The sequence below is a fragment of the Pollicipes pollicipes genome, unplaced genomic scaffold, assembly GCF_011947565.3.
Source record: "Pollicipes pollicipes isolate AB1234 unplaced genomic scaffold, Ppol_2.1 Scaffold_3087;HRSCAF=3621_pilon_pilon_pilon, whole genome shotgun sequence".
In the NCBI taxonomy this organism is placed as follows: domain Eukaryota; kingdom Metazoa; phylum Arthropoda; class Thecostraca; order Pollicipedomorpha; family Pollicipedidae; genus Pollicipes; species Pollicipes pollicipes.
In genome coordinates, this window is record NW_023596225.1 from 39,064,544 (window position 1) to 39,084,044 (window position 19,501).

General features: G+C 54.7%; 3 protein-coding genes across 3 annotated transcripts in view; 1 reads left to right on the forward strand and 2 right to left on the reverse strand.

Moving 5' to 3' along the window:
- The first annotated feature begins 3,105 nt into the window (after positions 1–3,105).
- On the forward strand, positions 3,106–6,099 carry LOC119089709 (proteasome subunit beta type-1-B-like). Its single transcript, XM_037212521.1, has 3 exons — positions 3,106–3,172; positions 4,652–5,164; positions 5,821–6,099. The coding sequence occupies exons 2-3, from the start codon at positions 4,681–4,683 to the stop codon at positions 6,036–6,038; spliced, it is 702 nt and encodes a 233-aa protein (XP_037068416.1). The 5' UTR covers positions 3,106–3,172; positions 4,652–4,680; the 3' UTR covers positions 6,039–6,099.
- Positions 6,100–9,064: 2,965 nt separating this feature from the next.
- On the reverse strand, positions 9,065–11,608 carry LOC119089710 (uncharacterized). The gene is made up of 3 exons (XM_037212522.1): positions 11,419–11,608; positions 10,529–10,704; positions 9,065–9,549 (listed from the first exon to the last, which is right to left on the reverse strand). Exons 1-3 carry the CDS (start codon positions 11,463–11,465, stop codon positions 9,416–9,418), a joined length of 357 nt encoding a protein of 118 aa, XP_037068417.1. The 5' UTR covers positions 11,466–11,608; the 3' UTR covers positions 9,065–9,415.
- Positions 11,609–12,735: 1,127 nt separating this feature from the next.
- Positions 12,736–19,501, reverse strand: part of LOC119090127 (uncharacterized) — a 10,647-nt gene continuing 3,881 nt past the window's right edge. The window contains exons 2-6 of the mRNA XM_037212922.1: positions 18,132–18,251; positions 17,386–17,551; positions 14,533–14,612; positions 12,998–13,236; positions 12,736–12,796 (exon numbers count right to left, since the gene is read on the reverse strand). Of these exons, the coding sequence (XP_037068817.1) occupies positions 12,736–12,796; positions 12,998–13,236; positions 14,533–14,612; positions 17,386–17,551; positions 18,132–18,251 (666 nt within the window). The remainder of the gene's footprint in view (positions 12,797–12,997; positions 13,237–14,532; positions 14,613–17,385; positions 17,552–18,131; positions 18,252–19,501) is intronic.

A 19,501-nucleotide genomic window follows, 5' to 3' on the forward strand; every position in this document is an offset into this window, starting at 1 on the left:
ATATATATATATATATATATATATATATATATATATATATCATTGACCTGTGCGGAATGGGACAACGCACGTTTCCTAGCACATGAGGCATGTCGCAGAACACCCAAACCACGGCCTAGCAACCGGCCCCTATTTCTTTAAGGTAAGAAATTACGATAGATATTGTTGATGCCAGTTCTGTGGCCGCTGATAGAGAGCCGACCGTGGTGAAGCGGTGCTGCGATGGGTTGCCTCCATAAAGTGGAAGCGTGCACGCGCAGCCAGTTATGAAGTCTGATCCGCTATCGCTCACCCTTTTCACCGCGGCCGAGGCCTCCTATCCACGGCTGTCACGGAGAGATAGTGCGTATGCCGGCCGGTGGGGTGGTAGCCCCGCCCACACCTGCGAGCGGGCCTCAGGTTGGGAATTCGGAGGATCGGGGCACTCTGTGCCGCGGCCTTGTCGGAACGACACTCCAGGTGATCCTCTCATCAGCTGAATTAATGCTGTGAGTGCCCCGGCACCGCAAAAGTCCTGACAGTAGCTTTGAGCCTTTTAGACACGGCTTTGGACTCACGGGTGCGAGGTGCTGGTAGGCACGCGCAAGACCGCCCCAAAGTCGATTAAGAGGATCGTGCTCCCTGTTTTTTAATGCGCGCGTGTGCGATGGTCTTTGCCATTCTACTGTTATACTTGTCTTTCCTCACTAATAAGTGCTGCGTTGAATTAAATATTTACTGAACAGAGTGGCGAACTGATCCACGGTGAACGCTGAACGATTTGCATCGGATCGCTAGTTCAGTATGACCGGTTGGCGGGCGGAGCTTACTCAGAATAACGGTAAATAGTGGCTGAGTGTTCCCACATCTGTTTGGCGTGCCTCTTTCACAGCGTGTGATTAATTGCGGGCGGACGCGTGACGCGTGGGGTACAACATACGAGAGAGTTTCGCACATACGTACAATGACGCACGGAGAATGGGACGGGATAATTTGATAACACTTGTCCTCGGCTTTTGCACGACACCCAAACGTCGGCCTCGCGCCTGCTTTTGTTTGCTATCGATCCCGCACGATGCACTGTGAAAGGGAATGTTTCATATTTTAATATATTAAGGCAAGCATTGGATATGATGAAACAAGCTCATTTGCGCCTATTGGTATACTTTTAAGTAGAAAAACTGTTCTAGACGGCACAACTTCTCTGCTAATTAAATATGCTCCTCAGCATGTCAATGTTATATCTATATCGGCCTTGATCACCGCATGGCTCATGAAATGGCAGGATTTGAATGGTGTCATTACGGCGCCAGGAATGCCAATGTGCCCTTGCAATACTCTCCCCGAAAAGTCTCCCCATCTTCGCGGGTGTGTAGCTTAGAAACTAGAGGGGTTTAGGTCCCAAGAAGGGCAGGGTTGTGAATGGCACCGAATGATTTTCAAGATGGCTTTTTCCGTGCAAAGCCCCATGCAAATAAGAAATTCCCCCGTGAAGACCAGCGGTCGGTCCGCCCTGGGAGAGCGAGTCACCGCAGCGTTCCAAAAGTTCATTAATCCAGCTCGGTTCGCGGAACCGCGGGTGTTGAATAGAACTGATTCATGGTTATTGCGTGACATCCAAACGTCGGTCCCGACTGCCGGAGTCCGTTTGCTTGATGTGACCCCGTCACATGTAACATTCACATAATAGTGTATGTCGGCTGCCGCTTGGCATGCGGAGCCAAAAATGTGGAAGCATTTACATATATGCATATGGCATGCAAGCGCGGGGTAGAAACGTACGCGTAGCACGCTCCTTCACGGATTACGCACGATGCGCGAACATCGTCCCCGATGGCGCCTATGAGCTCCGTGTGAACCCCTCATGCTGCACCGTTGAAAACAGGCGGTCGCTTTGTAAGCGATGCACAGAATGACATGGCGTTTTAGAGACTTACAAGCGGCGTCGGACACGAGGACCATGCCTGTCGATGGCACTGGCCCTGAGCCATCACAGGACACCTAAATGGTTTGTCCAGCCGCCGTCGCCTGTTGTTAATAATTGGAGTATTTCAAGCATTTTTAAAACGCAAGCGTAATTCGTGCACCACTTCCGGCCCGGGAATTTGAATAACACGTCAGGAGGGAGACATACCAGGACTGTTGCAACAGGCAACCGCCTGTAATGAACAGGCACGGTAATTTTCGGCAGCTTCATAAATGAGCCTCCAGCCTCGATACACCGATGTCGTGCGATAGTCCTGACGCTGCGCTTTCATATGTGGACGGTCCCATCCGCCGAGTTAGCCTTCAAATAGGTGCATAACGTCACCGTATTTTACTCATCACGTTCAGGGACCACCCACTATTTATGAATATATGCGGGAGTCATATCAGGCAAAACTAAGTGCCAGCAGGCGGGCCAGATTTTTGGATGTCGTGAGATAGTCCAGGTGCGTTGTTATCACGCACGCACGGCCTCACTCTTTGAGGGAGTATTGTATTGCCGCATTCCCGTACGCTGTATGTCATGCGCTCCATACGCTGAACGGCTGCCAGCGTTCCATGAAACCGCATGAGGGAAATGCCTTTTGAGACATATAATAAACGTATGTCGCCTCTAAATGCGGTTACCAATACTACAACACATCTACAGGGTCGTACATTCGTGGTAACAGCCGTTTCCCGTTCGCTGAACCGACCGAGCTGGTGGCCGTTTCCTGTCCTCTGAACCGACCGAGCTGGCGGCCGTGCCCGAGGCCAGGCACGGCTGAGCGCGATGATTCCATATCCATAATATTACGATTGTCTATCAGGCGCGTAGCAAGAAAATCACCGCTCTTTCACTAGGATTGTCATCAATTTGGGTGCGTAGGGACGGCCACATGTTGCGTTACCCATGGGACCGGCGTCTCGCGGGTGACCGGGTAGCCCCAACCCTGGTCCCGGCTGCGTACTACCCTTGCCGGCCGCCGCCCACTAAGAGTCGTTCTCGCTACAGCAAACGAATATTCTCTGACTTCTCGAGATTTTCAGCATATTCCGCTATACGGGATACGGGCTACCATTCTATACCCCGCTTTTCGCCGGGTCACTCGTCGACAAATGAGAATGTGAGAGGCGAAACTGGTATATGGTCGATCCGGATGGTTGTGTGAGTGCGCAAGGCCCTCTGAGAGTGTGTTTTCCGGGATTTTGGGGTTCATTGGTGCAGGTAAGACCCTAAAATAACGATGCAGTGAAATAGGTAAACATGAAGGGCGCTGAGGGTTGCTTAAAGTCATTTGGTAAATGAGTTAGGAGGGTTTGAATCGGGTGTGTGGTGGCCACGTCGGTATGCTCCAGTGACAAAGCATTTTGAAAGTTAGGTACACCTGTGTTTGGCATACCTACATCCACATTTGAATCTTTGTGCAATGTATTATGCTCTACACACTTATGCTATGGATATCACAGTGCCCATTTTCTATCTTTGAATCAGTGAATCTCAGATGGCCTAAATGGAGAGAGTGCCAGTGTAGTCTATGGTGGTTGAACCATGTATCTGTGAAACCAGAGGTACACTGTTTAATTTACCACAGTGCCTGCCCTTCCTGCCAGGGTGAGAAGCAGGCGACACCCTAAAGCCTCAACAGCTGAATGTTGAAATGCCCCCATGATATCATATGGCTAAGCCAAGATTGAGTTCAAAATATTTGTGCTCAAAGTTTGGTGTGGTTACTATCACACCAAAGTTGGGGTGGATTTGACTCCACTGACTACACATATACATTTATATAGGCTGGAGTTGGTCACTGCTGGCCATGGTAGGAGAGGCCACTGGAATAAGAAAGTGGATACAAAGGTGGTCACACTACTGCAAAAATGGCATGTGTAGATAAGGTTTAAATTTTGAGTTGGCTGCACTGCTTCTCTCCCTCAACACACAGTTGCATAAAATATGTTTGCCCTAATTTCATCTATCACAAGTCAGCAGAGAACTTAACTGAAATTCCAAGAAAGCAATATCTAGTGGACAACATGCACTGCTAAGCAGATGTGTCTGGTCTTAGCAAGATAAACATGTTTGCGCTTAGAAACTTGCAGCTGTGATGGATGTGCTTTTGGAAAAATTAAATGTGTGCTTTTTGCACCTTTTGAAGCTAAAGAACTTAGAAATGGTAGCCATATTTTTTGTTTGAAATACCAGTTTTTTAGGGATTTGTGACTAGTCAAAAATTGAAGTGTGCTGCAGTTTTATGTTCCAGTTGTACCTTAATTCTTTGAAATTGTATTTATTAACAGTATTGCACATCAAGCTCAATACACATATGCACACACTACAATCTGATTATTTCTCATGCATTAATGCCATATTTAGTGGGCAGTAAAATTACATGTGCAGTTAAGTGCTGAATTAATTGTTCATAATCTGTTTTCAATGAGATGCCACCAGCATCTGTTTTGGGAGGATTCTCAATGGCAAAATGTGCCTTCAAGTTGTCAAAGTTACTTGCTTTCATTGTCAGATATCAATCATTGACTAGGATCTGCAGGACAAAGGCAAAAGTTTGGATCAAAGTTTTGCCTTTATTTCATTGCATTAAAAGATGATTGTTTCTATGATCTATAATGGTATCAAGGATGCTTAGGGTACTGAAAACAGTGTTACATTGATTGTAAACAATGATCACATTAACCAATTCTGTTCCAGATATTTAAAGCAGCCAAGCCAAGCAAGGTATGTCTCTAAGGACAATGCAGCCTGCAGCTTTGGATGCTGCTGGTGGAGCAAAACAGCACCATTTCTATCCATATGCTGACAATGGCGGAACAGTAGTAGCCATCGCTGGAGATGACTTTGTGGTGGTGGCATCAGACACCCGTCTGAGCTCTGGGTACAGTATTTACACCAGGGAGCAGAAGAAGACCTTCAAACTCTCTGACAGCACCATTCTGGGAAGTACTGGCTGCTGGTGTGATGTGCTCACAATGACTAAGGTTCTGGAGGCAAGAATGCAGATGTACAAGCATGAGCACAACAAGCCAATGTCCACTGGGGCTGTTGCTCAGATGCTGTCCACCATGCTCTACCACAAGAGGTTTTTCCCGTACTACGTGTCCAATGTGCTTGCTGGTCTTGATGAAAATGGAAAGGGCATAGTGTATCACTATGACCCAGTTGGGCATCACGACCCGGGCAAATGTTACACCGGAGGATCCGGAGGTCAGTGCTGGATTCTTCACACTTATATGTTTGTATTACTAATCCTCTTGTACCTTCCACATATGTGACCCTGGTTGTGGCTGACTGGTTTTACAGATGATCTCTCATTACATGCTTTAGATGGGTTCATATTTTGCGAACATTAGGTGTCCTTTTAACTTGGACTTGAAATCCTACTCTATCCTCTCTGTTTATGGAGTGATTTCTTAACCTTTCCAGGTAGTTTACTGAATTTTCATGAAATGTCCGGTGATTAGTGGAACACATTCTGAAAGCAATATTATTTTGATGCCAGGGCTGGCCAAGAGGGCGGTTGCCAGTATTAGTCCTTGCCATTCTGCATGTGCCCATGGAGTAGGCACTTTAAAGTTTCCTCTGGCATTGTATTGTTTGACATAATGCCTCATCTGGCTTAACTCGGTGGGTTAATTTATCATGTGAGTCAGTTATTTTATACAAGGTCACATTTCCAACTCATCAGACAATCGGAGGTATCTTTAGGGTTGTTACTGGACATGAATTGTTTTGTATGTCATGTGTCATTTTAGTTGTTTCTACATTAGAATGACCAGGATAATCACTTTCCCTTTAAACTCACCAGGTCCGATGATACGCCATGTGCCCTTGTGGTTGCATCACAAAGCTTATTTCGACAGGGGCCCTTATCCAACCGCTTCTGGACAACCAGATCAACTACAAGAACCAGGAGAACGTGACGCCCGAGGCCCTCACCATACCGAAGACGGTGAGCATCATCAAAGACGTGTTCACGTCGGCCTGCGAGCGGGACATCTACACCGGCGACTCCGTGGCCATCCAGGTGATCACCAAGGACGGCATCAAGGAAGAAATGTTCCCACTGCGCCGCGACTGAACGAAGCTGTCTCATCCAGTGTTGACTGTCCAATTGGAAAATACATGGTTCTGGAATGGTAGCAGTGTTTTCTGACCGACTGCAGGCTGAGGCCCCAGCACCAGATTTGTGACTGGATGCCAAAATACCCCGGGCCCTGAAGATTAAAACCCGTGGAAAAGGTTTCACATGGATCTTCCATCCTTAAGGGTGCCTCGAACGCCTTCGACAAAACATTGGAAATCAATCTGTGTGCCAGAGAATTGATGTTTGGAAATGAATGTCGATGTGAAGAGGAAGAAGTGCTATATATGTATATATATATATATATATATATATATATATATATATATATATATATATATATATATATTGCTTTTAAGCTATAGTGGGTGATGGGCATTTTCACTTGGTTGGATTTCACGGAAATAGGCACGTACCTTTCAAGGTCGGATTTTTGCGTCATCTCAAGGATTTAATCACAAGTAGTACCACTCTGCAATAAACAAGTAAGGGAACAGCCCGCCAGACAACATTCTCGACCCATGATCGTACCCCCGCCTCAACGGCGTATACCATGCACCATCGTGGGCGAGAGGTCTGGAAGTCACAGTGGAATGATACTCTCAAGAATAAACGTGACACACTGTGGCGTTCTGTGCGATGCACTTCTGTTTCATTTAGAACATTTTTCTGTCATTTTTGTTCTATTCTCCAACAGGTCCATGATTTAGTCGCGTTCATTGCTGTAGTAACACAATCGTCATCTTCTGTGAGCCTACTTCGCGGTAGTTTTAAGCTCCGCAGTCCTAACATTTGTATTGGGTGGGTGTTCATGAGGGCTCACGTTAAACAGGGCCTGTTACGTGAGCCCTAACGCCAGCTTCCCGTGGTGAAATTTCAGTTCATCGGCAGAATTTCGTGGTGAAAATGTAACGGGGCCACAATGCTCGGCACGTCACTACCGCGCCCTCCGACATCATCTAACCCTGAGCGGACGCTGCCCATGGCCGTGGGTTATACGGTTCGGGCTGGGTATTGTCTTGCGTCTGCCTGGCGGCCACTGCTGGAACTACACTTTTGCGCTGGGCCCGTGGTGTCGGGGCGGGCGTGTTTTGCTATAGAGAGCGAGTGCGTGGTGCTGTCGCTGCTGTTGGAAGCTGTTGGCAGCGGCCTCTAAGATATGACGTGTATATGCTTCGCACCAAGCCCTTTCATGTTTTGTTATCCGCCCACAGTTATGAAGATAAAGGTGATGATAATCCCAGTCAGGGGCAAATGGCGAGCGTCGCAGCGACCCGTCCAACGCACCCCGAGTGGGTAAGGTAGAGGGGGGGGGGGGGGGGGCGCAGGCGCTCCGACCTATTGAGCCACGGGGCAGACACGAGCAAGATCTTGCGAGTTCCGTTCACACGAAACGTTTGGCGGCTCTTGGACTGGTCACACATGGGGCTTTACAAAGATGTAGGCCGTGAAAGCGATGCTAGTATTATACACACTGGGTGGCAAATAACTTGTTGATGAACTGGCGGACCTGTGGATATCAGCATAAGACAGTTTTTAATAACAATTGAAATAATTTTCAGGTGGCAAACATAAGCAGGTGCCTGGCGTCGTCGAGTCGTCGAGACTTTGGCATGATTTGAATCCAATGTGTTATTTTTTGCGATATTCACGTGTCCCAGTTAATCAAGCAGAAATGTAACATAGCGGTGATAGTCAGGGCCACAGGATTACGTCGCCCGGTCAATCAGCCTGCATTGAAGTACTCTGAAAAAGTTGCCGAAAACTTCGCGGCGAGACTACCATTTTATTTGTGGCGTCCACATCCACACTTTTGATCTTTATAGCAAAGATCAGAAGCGTGCGTGGCACGGTCGGCCGGGCGGCTGAAGCCATACATAGTCCGTTTAGCTTCACCTACTCGAAGCCTTGTGCAAGATCTCCTCGACCTGTGGCCTCAAGACCGTTCAGATATTATGGTATGCGTGAGAAAGGAGGGGCGTTTTGATGGAACTAAATTGAGGTGCAATAAGCGGTAGGGGGTGAAGGTTGCACAGCGTAACGTCAAGCTCAAGTGTGGCTGTTAGTCACGCTCAAATCTTGTAAAACTTGTAATGCCTTCTAGTCGGCTACCAATGACTTCCTCTGATAACAGGCAACACGTCAAACATTTGTTTCGCATCTATCTCAATTAGGGACTAATGAAGCGGCACGCCAAACGCTGATTTGCCGAGGGCACGGGTCTTCTAATGCAATCGGGGGAACAGAAAGGGAGTGGCGAAAATGGCTAAAAAGGAGTCATATCTGTGCACGTCCACGAACAACACATTACGCACAGCAGCGCGCTATTCTGCAAAATGTAAACACCATTGTGTTTGAGTTCAACATTGCACGATATGTAACCGTCGTTGAATCGTAACAATTTGAGCAACATAGTTCTGTCGAATAAGCTATTGCAATGTCTGATGTATGTTTTGTTACCAACACAAGCTGTTCCGAAACATATTGTGCAAATCCCTTGAACGTTACCGGCAAAGCTAAGTTGAATCTAAATGAGCAAATATTTCTAGGTTTTGAAGACGTGCACGGAGTCTATGGGAACAACTGCGCGGAAGCGGTCCGGCGGAAAGCATGCCCCCTCCCCCCCCCAGGATTAATTTAACTGGACAGATGGTTTGAATCACGTACACTTGGGAGCGTTTGTCAATAGCTAAATTTCCACCTAAATAAGCATGGCACTCCCTTCCCCAGTCCACTCCTGCACAACTCTAGTCTAATTATTTTAACAGCCAAGTTCACCAGGCACACAGAAACACTTCGCCTGTTCCAGACGTGTATTATAACCCTCCTGGTACAAAACACCAGTCGATAGGAGCGCACGGGCGGCTTGCAGACCGCTCCACCCAACCTGGCACACCTGAGCTCGCTACACCCACGCAGACTACCGCCGGCGGCGACGGGGCCGGGCCGCTGGCGGGCGGCGCCGCTCCGCGCCGGCGAAAGGCCCCGCCGGCCGGCGCACGGTCCAGCGACCACGCCGGACGAGGCCGCCGCCAGCAGCCCGACACAGCGAGCTCACGCGGCGCGCGTGTCATGTCACATCCAGCATTGTCAAAAGTGGTACAAAGGCTGAGCTGAGCTGAGCTGAGCTGAGCTAAGCTTAGCTAAGCCGAGCTGAGCTGAGCTGAGCTGAGCTGAGCTGAGCTAAGCTAAGCTAAGCTAAGCTGAGCTGAGCTCGGCCCCGCCGCTTCTCATCACAGAACCGAGTAAAACCAGTATCGAAAAGCGGTCTCGCGTTATCACAGGGTGGGCGCCGGCGCCCGCTGTACGCCCGCTCCCGCCGGCGGTCACACACGACACTACGCGCTCGGCCAGGCTAGCTACATTGCACGCGCTCACGCCACCGTGTTGTGCGGGTGGCCGGTCTTCTTCACCCGCTGCATCTCCATCTGCAGGAGCGTGTCGAAGTCGAGCGCGCTGTCCCCGCCGCCCTTCATGCCGTAGTAGGCCGGGTTGTTCAGGTCGGCGTCTGCGAGGGCAGCGGCGGCGTCAGCGGCAGCCTGGCCTCGTCCATCCCACGGCCCGACACTTAACATAACCATTCCATATCGCGACGCAATGCCAGCATTGCGAATACCGCCGGAGATTCTGTTAGCCGTCCGTTAACAGGCCGTGACCGTGGCTGGATTGGTAGGGCGCAGGCTGCTGACCGGCCGGCCGGCAGACCGTGTGGTCTCGTGTCCCGCACGCGGCGCTCAGCTGTTGGGCTCGTTAGATACTGCCAAATGGTAAGTCAACCGCTATTAGGATTGGTTTGCTGGAGTTGTGAAGTGTCTTTGCAGCAAACTGCGCCCAGCAAAGATCCGATTCGCAAATCCCCCTTGAGAGCATTCGAGAACAAAGCTCAGCGTTCCACTATCACTGAGGGATGCTCGTGTGGTGCAGTCCGGTGATTCATTTATACACCGCAGGTACTAATGACCACATTTCACGAGTATACGCCGTCCCCTGCGCGTCTAGCGCTGCTTCTAGCTGCTCTGCTCCTACCGAACCCAAACCGTATATAATCCAAACGCGTATGAACAGCACACACGTCCAAGTTACGTGCAAAAAATGTTGCAGCGTTAACTGTGGTAACGGCGGCGAGATAATCACCAGCGTAACGACGCTGATATACACACACATATCAGTGACGGCAGTGAGCAACTGCCTGAACCATTGATAGTGGGTTACACGACATCAGTGCGGAATAAAGTAACACCGGATGACTCCGAAGCCCGAAAATGGCATGACCTTTCTGCAGTCCTGGAAACGACTCTAATCTTTATTTGAAGGAAACAAGATAATGAACACTACATGAAGTAAAACGAATTCATGAGTCAGAGTAATAAGCAACCCCACCTCAGCAAATCGAGGACTCCATAACAAACAACCACGGCCTCCCTTCTCCCCCCCCCCTCACACAACCACCCCCGTGCCTCGCGAGGCGCGCGCCGGCAGCTGCGTACCCTGATCGGCGTACTGGTCCAGGCAGAACTCGCGCCGGCCACCGAACTTCACCTCCAGCTGGGGATAGCGCGCGCTGCCGTTGGCCTGCGCCGCCACCGCCGCGCTGTGCGAGACGTACGTGATGAACGCGTAGCAGCCGTCGCGCTGCTCGCGGTACAGGTCGATGGCCGGGTCCCTGGGGTCAGAGGTCACGTCAGCTGGCGAGCTCCACCCTGCGCCCGGCGCGCAGGTCACGTCGGGAGCGAAGGTCAAAGGTCACGACAGCTAGCGGGTCCCACCCTGCGCCCGGCTTGCAGGTCACGTCGGGAGCGAATGTCAAAGTCCTGACAGCTGGCGAGTCCCACCCGGCGCCCGGCCCGCACGTCACGTCAGAGGCAGGGGTCAGAGGTCATTCCAGAGCGAGGGTGAGAGGTCACGTTCGCTGGTGAGCTCCGCTCGACGCCCGGCCTGCAGATGACCTCAGAAGCGAGGGCCGGAGCGCCCTCCGGAGGCCAGGTCAGTGTACCGGCACGCACCCGCGACTGCCCGAACAGGTACCGCCACGCGAGCGGGCACTGCGGAACTGGAAGTCTATGTTTTCACGTGACAGAACCGTGTAGTGAATTTTTGTAGGCCAGACCCTTCGAAAATATGGCAGACCCACCGCATATTTTTGTCAGCAATCTGTTGTGCAATTTTCGGCATACGCCCCCGATCCAAACGGCGTCTTTCTCTTTGCTAGACGTTCATTCTGTATGCCAGTCTTTGCACATGAATACCACACATTTGCAGGGGTGGCCTCCCTACCTCCTTATGCAAATCATGGCAATGCCGCTGAACCCTAGTACCCGGACATATTCGCGTGCACGTGTGAAGTAGGCGTAGCACATTTCGCCCGCCGGCGCCCTACCTCTCCTTGATCCTGATCTTGGTGATGACGCCGAAGCAGCCGAACATCTTCCTGAGCTCGTCGTGCGTGACGCTGGGCGACAGACCGTTCACGTACACCACCTTGCGGTCGACGGCGTCGCGCTGGTTGACCAGCTCCTCCTGGCGGCGGCGCTCCTGGCGCCGCTGCTCGTCCCAGCGGCGCCGCTCGCGCTCGCGCTGCTCGCGTTGCTCGCGCCGGGACCGGCTGTCCGAGCGCCAGCTGCGCGAGCGCCGCGGCGGCGAACGGCTGCGCGACAGGCTGCGCCGCCGGCCCGGGCGCGGCGCCTGCTCTTGCCGGCTGCAGCACGGGCGGAGACGGCTGATGGTGGCGCACAGACGCCAGCGCGCGTCCAAACGGACACACGGCCGCACGGCCGTACCAACGAGTCGCACCGGACCGTACAGGGTCCCACCGACCGACCGGCACGTGCACTGCGCTGGGCCGCGGCGTTACGGCCAAGCCCACGCCACCTAACTCAACATGGTGATGACAACACGACGCTTGTTATCAAACGGCAAACATTACTATGGCTCGCTGTTTTGAAATCTACAAAACTATCTATGCCGATGCATTGATGAGCTGGATAGGGCACTATCGAACACATCCCGTATCTCCCATGTCTTGTTGACCCAAGCACAGTCTGGCGCTCTACAATCTCACCTACAAGGAACCATGGCCTTGAGATCTGACCTGGGGCCGTCGAAGTCGCTGGGACTGTAGCGCATCGGATCGTCCGGGCTGCGGTACCGGCTGGACGAGCTGTCGCGGCTGCTGGCGCTGCTCGACGAGCCCGACGACGAGGCCGTGCTGCGGCCGGAGCCGTTCGTCCGCCGCGACCGGCGCGACGGCGAGCTGCCGCCGAGCGAGGTCAGGTCACACGCCGGGCCAGTCACGTGATGACACCAGTCACGTGAGTGCGTCAGCTCAACAGCCGCCGAAAAGGGCTCACCATAGCTATTGAACACCGTTTCGTTCTTTGGTGTTAGACGAGTGTCTAAGGTTCGGGGGGGGGGGGGGGATTTTAAACAACCAGCAGGTCGTAGTCAGCGAAATATCTCCGACGGTCTATAATTTGATAAAGATCGTGTAACCAGACGATGACACATTCATGGCAGCCCACTCCCGCAAGTATGAACGAATACGTTCAATCTACCAACATGACTAATTTCACCCAAATCCGTGCTCTGCACTATTCACATTCGTTCATCCACCATATACCCCACTTACTCCACGCGGCGTCAGCAGGTGCTCGCTGTCCCACCCCGCCACACGTGCCCGCTCTCCGCTGCTGCCTCCTCACCGGTCCGACTCGCGCCGCGACGACAGCGCGTCCAGCCGATAGCCCCTGGGCGGGCTGCTGTGCCGCGGCCGCACGTGCTCCGTCTTCTCAACAGCCACCGCCGCCGGGGGCCCGGCCGGCAGCGCCTCCGGGGCCGGCTCCGGCCCGTCATGCGGCGCCGGCGGAGGCGGCGGTGGCGGCGGCGGCGGCACCGGCGGCGATGACGGCGCCGTCGGCGAGCCGCCGCGGCTGCTCAGCGCGCTGCGTCGCTGCCGGTACTCGCTCAGACTGAGCTTCTTGCGGAACGGCGCGCCGCCGGCGGCGGACGCCGGCGGCACGCCCTGCACGTACGGCGGCACCTTCTGCAGCAGCGCCGGTGGCGAGTTCGGCGCGCACTGCTCTAGGTAGCTCGGCACCTTGCACACCAGCTCGGCCTCGGGCGCCGGCGACGAGGCGCCGGAGTTGCCGCGCGAGCAGTAGCTGTGGTCCCAGAGCGCCTGGCGCAGCGGAGAGCCCCCCTGCAGAGCACCGAGCCATGTTGAGACGAGGCGCCCAGTCGCGCTCAATAGCTGGACATGAACAATACGCGACATACAGACACGGTTGACTTAAGAAGTGCGCTGCAGCCGCCGACATCGGGCCGGCTCGCCCCAGCTCTCGTTCTGCCGCTGCGCGCTCGGTCCATGGTCCGCTTCGCGGCGCCGCCACCTCGCTTCGCCTCGACTCGCTCGGTCCTGTGTCGCGGCGTCACTGCGTCCCAGAGGTTCGGACGAGCGAAGCGCCGAATGTTCGGAATACGTGCGAGCGGCCCGCCAGATGGGAGCTCTGTACAATGGATGCCTTCGGCGCATGCGTCATTATTATTTCGTTTCAGTTCAGTCGCTGATTCACATACAACTTTCACAATGGATGGTTGGATCAGCACGACGTACGCGCATTTCCATTCACTCCAGGGGGACGGTGGCACTTCGGTTACGGCGAAAGCCAACGCAATCAAATTGCACTGCATATGAGGGCTGAACGACAATGCGCCTTTATGTCACCGTTTCCGATACTTCCGTCATTTTGCGGGGCGCAAGCACGTGACATGTACGCGCGCACACGGGGCACCCACGCACGCACACGCGTGGAAAGCACTGGACCGCCAACACAGGTATTAACCGGGGGCTTGTGTCTGCGCGGCGCCGGCCACTGGGAGGGAGGCTGGCGGCACCAGCTGGGACCACGAGTGCCCCGATTCATCAGGACCCATCATCGGGCACCAGGGCTGGTGACACCAGTCATCAGGCGGGTCTTTGCACGCCACGTCTCTACCTCCTGGGATTGTCAGTCGCGCCTTTGAGCCAGACTAGCAATGCACGGTCGTGTGCTCAACGCCGGCGGGTATAACCGACGCTAACGCCGCTCGGCCTCTACAGTCACTGGCCTTGGGGAGTGCGTTGCTAACGTTAAGCCAGTGAAAGGTTTAGCAATTTAAACAAATCCAGACACAGACACCTCATATTGGATCACGACCTCCACAGCTGCAGACAGCTCCGAGCGTGCCAGACGTGGACCGTGGACTGTCGACGGCGGCTGGTGGGGGTTGTGGGCCGCCTTTCGTTTGACCTGCGGACTGCGCCTGCCGCACACCGCAATCTGCGTCCGGCTTGAGCACGCAGGTCATGGCCGACAGCCACACCGAGGGCGGCACACAACCGGCAGCTCGCACATGCCGCAGTCCACACCCTACACCGGACCTCCTCCCTCCCTTCAGTCCCCACGGACCCCAGCGCGCATCGATAGCGGCCACAGATCACAGCGTCGTCGCCCACCTCGACAACGGGCGGCAGCGGGTCGGGGACGGCGGACTGCGACGAGCGGCGCACGTGCTTCACCAGCACCTCGCAGCGACCTGAAACAGCGCGGCGCCGCGGTCAGCGGGGAGCGGCGGTGGCGGCGTGCAGCCCGGGCCGCCCGACGGCCTGCAGTGCCGGTCCCCTCTCACCTGGCGCATCCCGCCCCGTCGCCCCGGTACTCACTGCGCAGCTGCGACACCGCTTCCGGCTGCACGGCCGACCGGCCCGAGCCCACGCTCTCCGTCTCGCTGCACGGGCTGCTGACCGACGGCGCCGTGTCGGCGGCGGCGGCGGTGGCGGCAGCGATGGCGGCGGCGGCAGTGGTGACGGCGGCGGTGGCGACGGCAGCGCCCGTCGGCAGGCCGCCGTCGTGCGCGGGCCGGCTGCTCGGCGCGCAGCGGGCCGCGCGCCTCCCGCGCCTTCTTGGTGAGCAGTCGCTTCAGCTTGGGGTCGGTCTGGTCGGTGGCGCGCTGGCGCAGCGACGCGATCAGCGCCGGCAGTGAGTCGCCGTCGACCGTCTCGCCGGCCGGCCGGCCCGGCTCCAGAGCGCGGCCGTCCGGCCGGGTGCGCCGCCGCGCCGCCGAGTCCGCCGGCGTCTGCGGCCGCGATCCGGGCGGCGAGGCGCGCCGGCTGACCGGCGCCGAGGCCACGACTTGGGCGCGCCGCCGGCTCTGCGCTTTCAGTCGCAGGCCGGCTGTCACGCTGGGCTTCAGCAGCGACTGGCCGGCGCGCGCCGTCCGCACCGTCCGCGGCTGCGGCGGGCGCGGCTGCGGCTGTGGCTGCGGCTGCGGCTGCGACTGCGGCTGCGGCTGCGGCAGTGGATCGGACGGCACTGCCGGGCTCACTGGACAGCTCAGCGACTCAATGACTGGCTCCAAGTGTTCCTCGAAAAACGCCAACAAGTCCTCCCGCGACTGAGCCATGATGCCTGCAACACAGCGCACCCCATCGTCGGACACGTTAGTTCTACGGCATGCCGTTTCACCAATGCCAACGGACTCGACGACCAGCCACGAGCAAGCAACGCACTCCAATCAGGCGACGTTAGTATGCATCCAGAGTGGTATCTGCCTCTAGTGTTCAAAAGCCGTGCCCGTGACAGGCCGGGAATGCCGGTCCCGCAGCATTCCAACTCCAAACCCGTATCATACAGGGATTCTCGGCGGATCTACCTATCTACGACGCAGAACAGGAATCACCCAACATTGAAATCACATGTCGTCGGGGACGGAGGTGTGACGAACAGCACATACCGGGTGATCACTTCACTCTACATTGGGACAGACAAGAAGCGTTTGAAAATTTTCGAGGACGTAGAAAAGCTCCGAAATGCATCCGCGTTACGCATGGGTCGGCGTTCACCACATTTACTGCACTGATTGAAGGAATTGATTGCAGTCATGCTTTTTCAGAGCACTTGGCTGTCACAATATATGAAAATGCTATAAGAAAAGTAAGCATACAAACAGCTGTCAATTAACAGCTAAAAGCGCTTTCAGCATTCCATATTGGCTCGCTTTACTAGCCCTCTTGTCTGTGCTGATAGTCTAGATGGTAATCCACCCGTAGCATCTTAACCTTGAAGGGAGTGTTCCACATCTACATGAGGTTTGAATTGAAATAGCCATCTTGAAGACCTTTTTGGTGCTGTTCACAGTCCTGCCCTTCCTACGACATAAGTCCCTCTAGTTTCTGAGCTAGGGACCCGTGAAAATTGGGAGAGGCATATCGGGTAGAGCATTTCAAAATCACCCTGGCATTCATGACATCATAACAACGTCATTTAAATCCTTCTATTACATAAGTCATGCGGCGATCAAGGCCCAGAATCTAATTGTTGAGGCGTTTATATTTGGCGTTCGTGAGCGCGATTTCCAGATATAAAGGCCGCCAATTACCTTTCAATCAATGCTGTGCAAGGTACGATGATGTAATCAAACCCAGACGCTTCTTTTAAAGGTTTGGTCCGAGCCCTTTGAATGGATGGATTTCTGGGATCAGAGCTCACGCTAAGCAGTTCTTGTTGTGTGAACCCTGACCTCTACCACCCGATCGCGCAATTCCATGTCAACGGCAGAATTTGGTGACGAAAGCTTAACCTGCCGCAATGCTCGGCACGATCCGTCCTGCCCTCTAACGTCAAATGACCTTCAGCGTGACCGCTGCCACCGACCGCAGGCCACACCTGTCAAGGGCGAATAGCGAGCGCCCTAAAGCGACTCGAAACCACCCCGCCACGGGCGGGTGGATCGGAAGGCAGGCGCTCTAACCAACTGAGTCACCGGGACGGACAAATGCATTGGGCACATTTACTTGAGAGAATTTCGCTGTCTAGAGTAGTCTGTTACACTTCGAAAGCATACCAATAGCTATAAATGAACTTGTTTCGTCATATCTCATGTTTGCTTCAATATCTCAAAATGTGAAACATTCCCCTTAAGTCAACCCCTTCATGAGCTATGGCTGGGGCGCAGTCACCGCTTTTTTCTCTAGGATAAATTACGGTCATAGACGGAAATATTTAACCGCAACGTTCCCGTTCCATTTTTGAGCACGCAGTATAATTTACGATCGATAGACCTCTGTGAACTTGCAGCATGTCATCTTCCTTTCCAATAACACTCCACACTTCCCGAAAGCCGCTCGGAAATCGCAATATGTCTTGACGTAGACCAAATAATCAGGCTGGCAACATACAAACCTCACGAGCTCCTTTCGAGTTCGCGGCCAGCCATCTGCCGACGTGCTGCCCTCATGACGGGATCACCCGTCAAACAAGCCACGCCGACGTCACGCAGCACGCGCCCGGCCCGCCCGCCCGGTACTCACCGCCGTCCGGCAGCGTCTCCTGGCCGGCCACGTCGTCGAACAGCTGCGTGGCGATGTCGGGCAGCAGCTGGTCGGCCGGCGGCCCCATCAGCGAGCCCAGGTCCATGCCCAGGCCGCTGTCGCCGAACAGCGAGTGGTGCATCTCGCGGTCCAGCGTCTCGCCGACCTGGCCGGTCACACCAGCACGCGGGGTCACGTCGGGCACCTCCTCGGCTACATAGTTGACAATCGCACCGTCTCCTCCACGCGCGGTGGGCTGGAGCGCGCTGTGGTGCGGTACATCAGCCCGGGGTGAACGTGCATCAGGGCGGGTGTACACCGCGCCTGCGGTGTTGTTGACACTGCGCGGTGTGTAATGCCAGGAGCATCCCGCTACTCCCGCGAAGGCGACAACGTCTCCGGCACGCTCCCGACGGAAGACAAGACGAACAAGGCTCTAACCGTCCCCCTCCCTTACGCGAGTTCGCTTCCCTTTCCTGACGTCTTCGGGGCGCCCTGGCGGCCCGCGCCGGACCGCGCGGGGACGGAGGGTTCGGTGTGGGCCGGCCCGCGCCACCCGTGACGACCTGACCTCCCGCGCGCCGCCCGCCGGACCACACGCGGCCGCGCAGGGTCACACTGGATGGGGGCGACCCAGCCCGGTGCAACCCTGCCAGCCTGCTTCTCTATAGTTAGCTATACTAGTCACGCCGTGAGCGTTCGGCCCATCTTACAAGTGACTTGAGCCCGCACTGCACCCGACGTACGTCATCGGTGAAGCTGAAGAACTCGTTGAAGGACATGTCGGTCAGGTCCATGTCGCCGGAGGTGACGGCGCCGAAGAGCGGCTGGCTCTCGGCAGTGTCGGGGGCACGACCGGAAGCCATCTGGCGGCAGACAACAGCGCATGATGAACACATGGCCTGTCATGGAAGTATGGTTGACGATGAGTTGGGGCTGCAGGCGTACCATTGACAGCACGGTTAACATTCGCCACAAGAAGAGGACGCACTTTGAATATCAGGTATTCGCAAGCTTTAGCATTCAATTGATGTTTCCTGTGCTTCAGTTGAAGGAAAAGCCTAAGCGCAGATTCTTCACAGCAGCGGTCTCCAACATGCGAGTCATCAACCACAATGCGTCGTCTGACTTTTTCCGTTGTGTTGCGGAGGTTGCTTGCACATAATGGGCGGACACTACAACGCTTTGTCCCATATGTACTGTCTATATACAACACATTTACATAAAATATGATTCAAAACATGATGTTGACTATTTCCGTAAAAAACTCATCACTCTAGAGAGCAATAATTCCCCTACCATTCGTCCAGGTGTGAATGATTGACACGACCTGGACTGTCTCGGCTTGGCCTCAATGCGTCACACTGCATACGTAACATTTCTAACAACGCAAGCTCGTCACTAGTTTCTGTTTCGTGGTTCTCGTAGAGCAGCTGGACAACACATACCGGCGGCAGGAGGAGGTCTCGCCCTACTCGTCCGGCGCGCGAAAGAAAAGCCGCTCCCCAATGGAGCTTTATAAACGCCAGAAGTAATCGGAGACTTCTTTGCAGACGACACTCAATCCACGTGTGACGCAGGCCACGTGCCGGAAGCCAGAAATGTCCGGGTTCTGAGCCCAGACCACATATCTCCAGACTTCCGTGCTACTGCACTGATCTAAATCCAGCTGAGCTGGGCTGGGTTGGATCCGACTGACCGCCAGTCGAGAGGTTCTGAGTGAATGCTATAACAGGTTTCTGAGTACCAGCCATCGGGCAGAGGAAGCCCAAGTGGAGAATATGAATTCCATGAACACCATATCGACTGCTGCCATTCTCAGTTGATTTACTTTTCCAAAGCAGCGGAGCCGTTGTCAGCGGAGCTCGTACATCACCGGGCTGCGGCTTACACTCACTGGCAGCGGAAGCCGTGTCAGCAAGAAGCCCGTGCCGTCACCGCTGCGGCTACCACTCACGGGCAGGCGGAGCCGTGTCAGCCGGAGCTCGTGCGTCACCGCTGCGGCTACTCTCACTGGCAGCGGAGGCCGTGGTCAGGCCGGCGTCGTGCGTCCCCGCTGCGGCTACTCTCACTGGCATGCGGAGCCGCGTCAGCCGGAGCTCGTGCGTCACCGCTG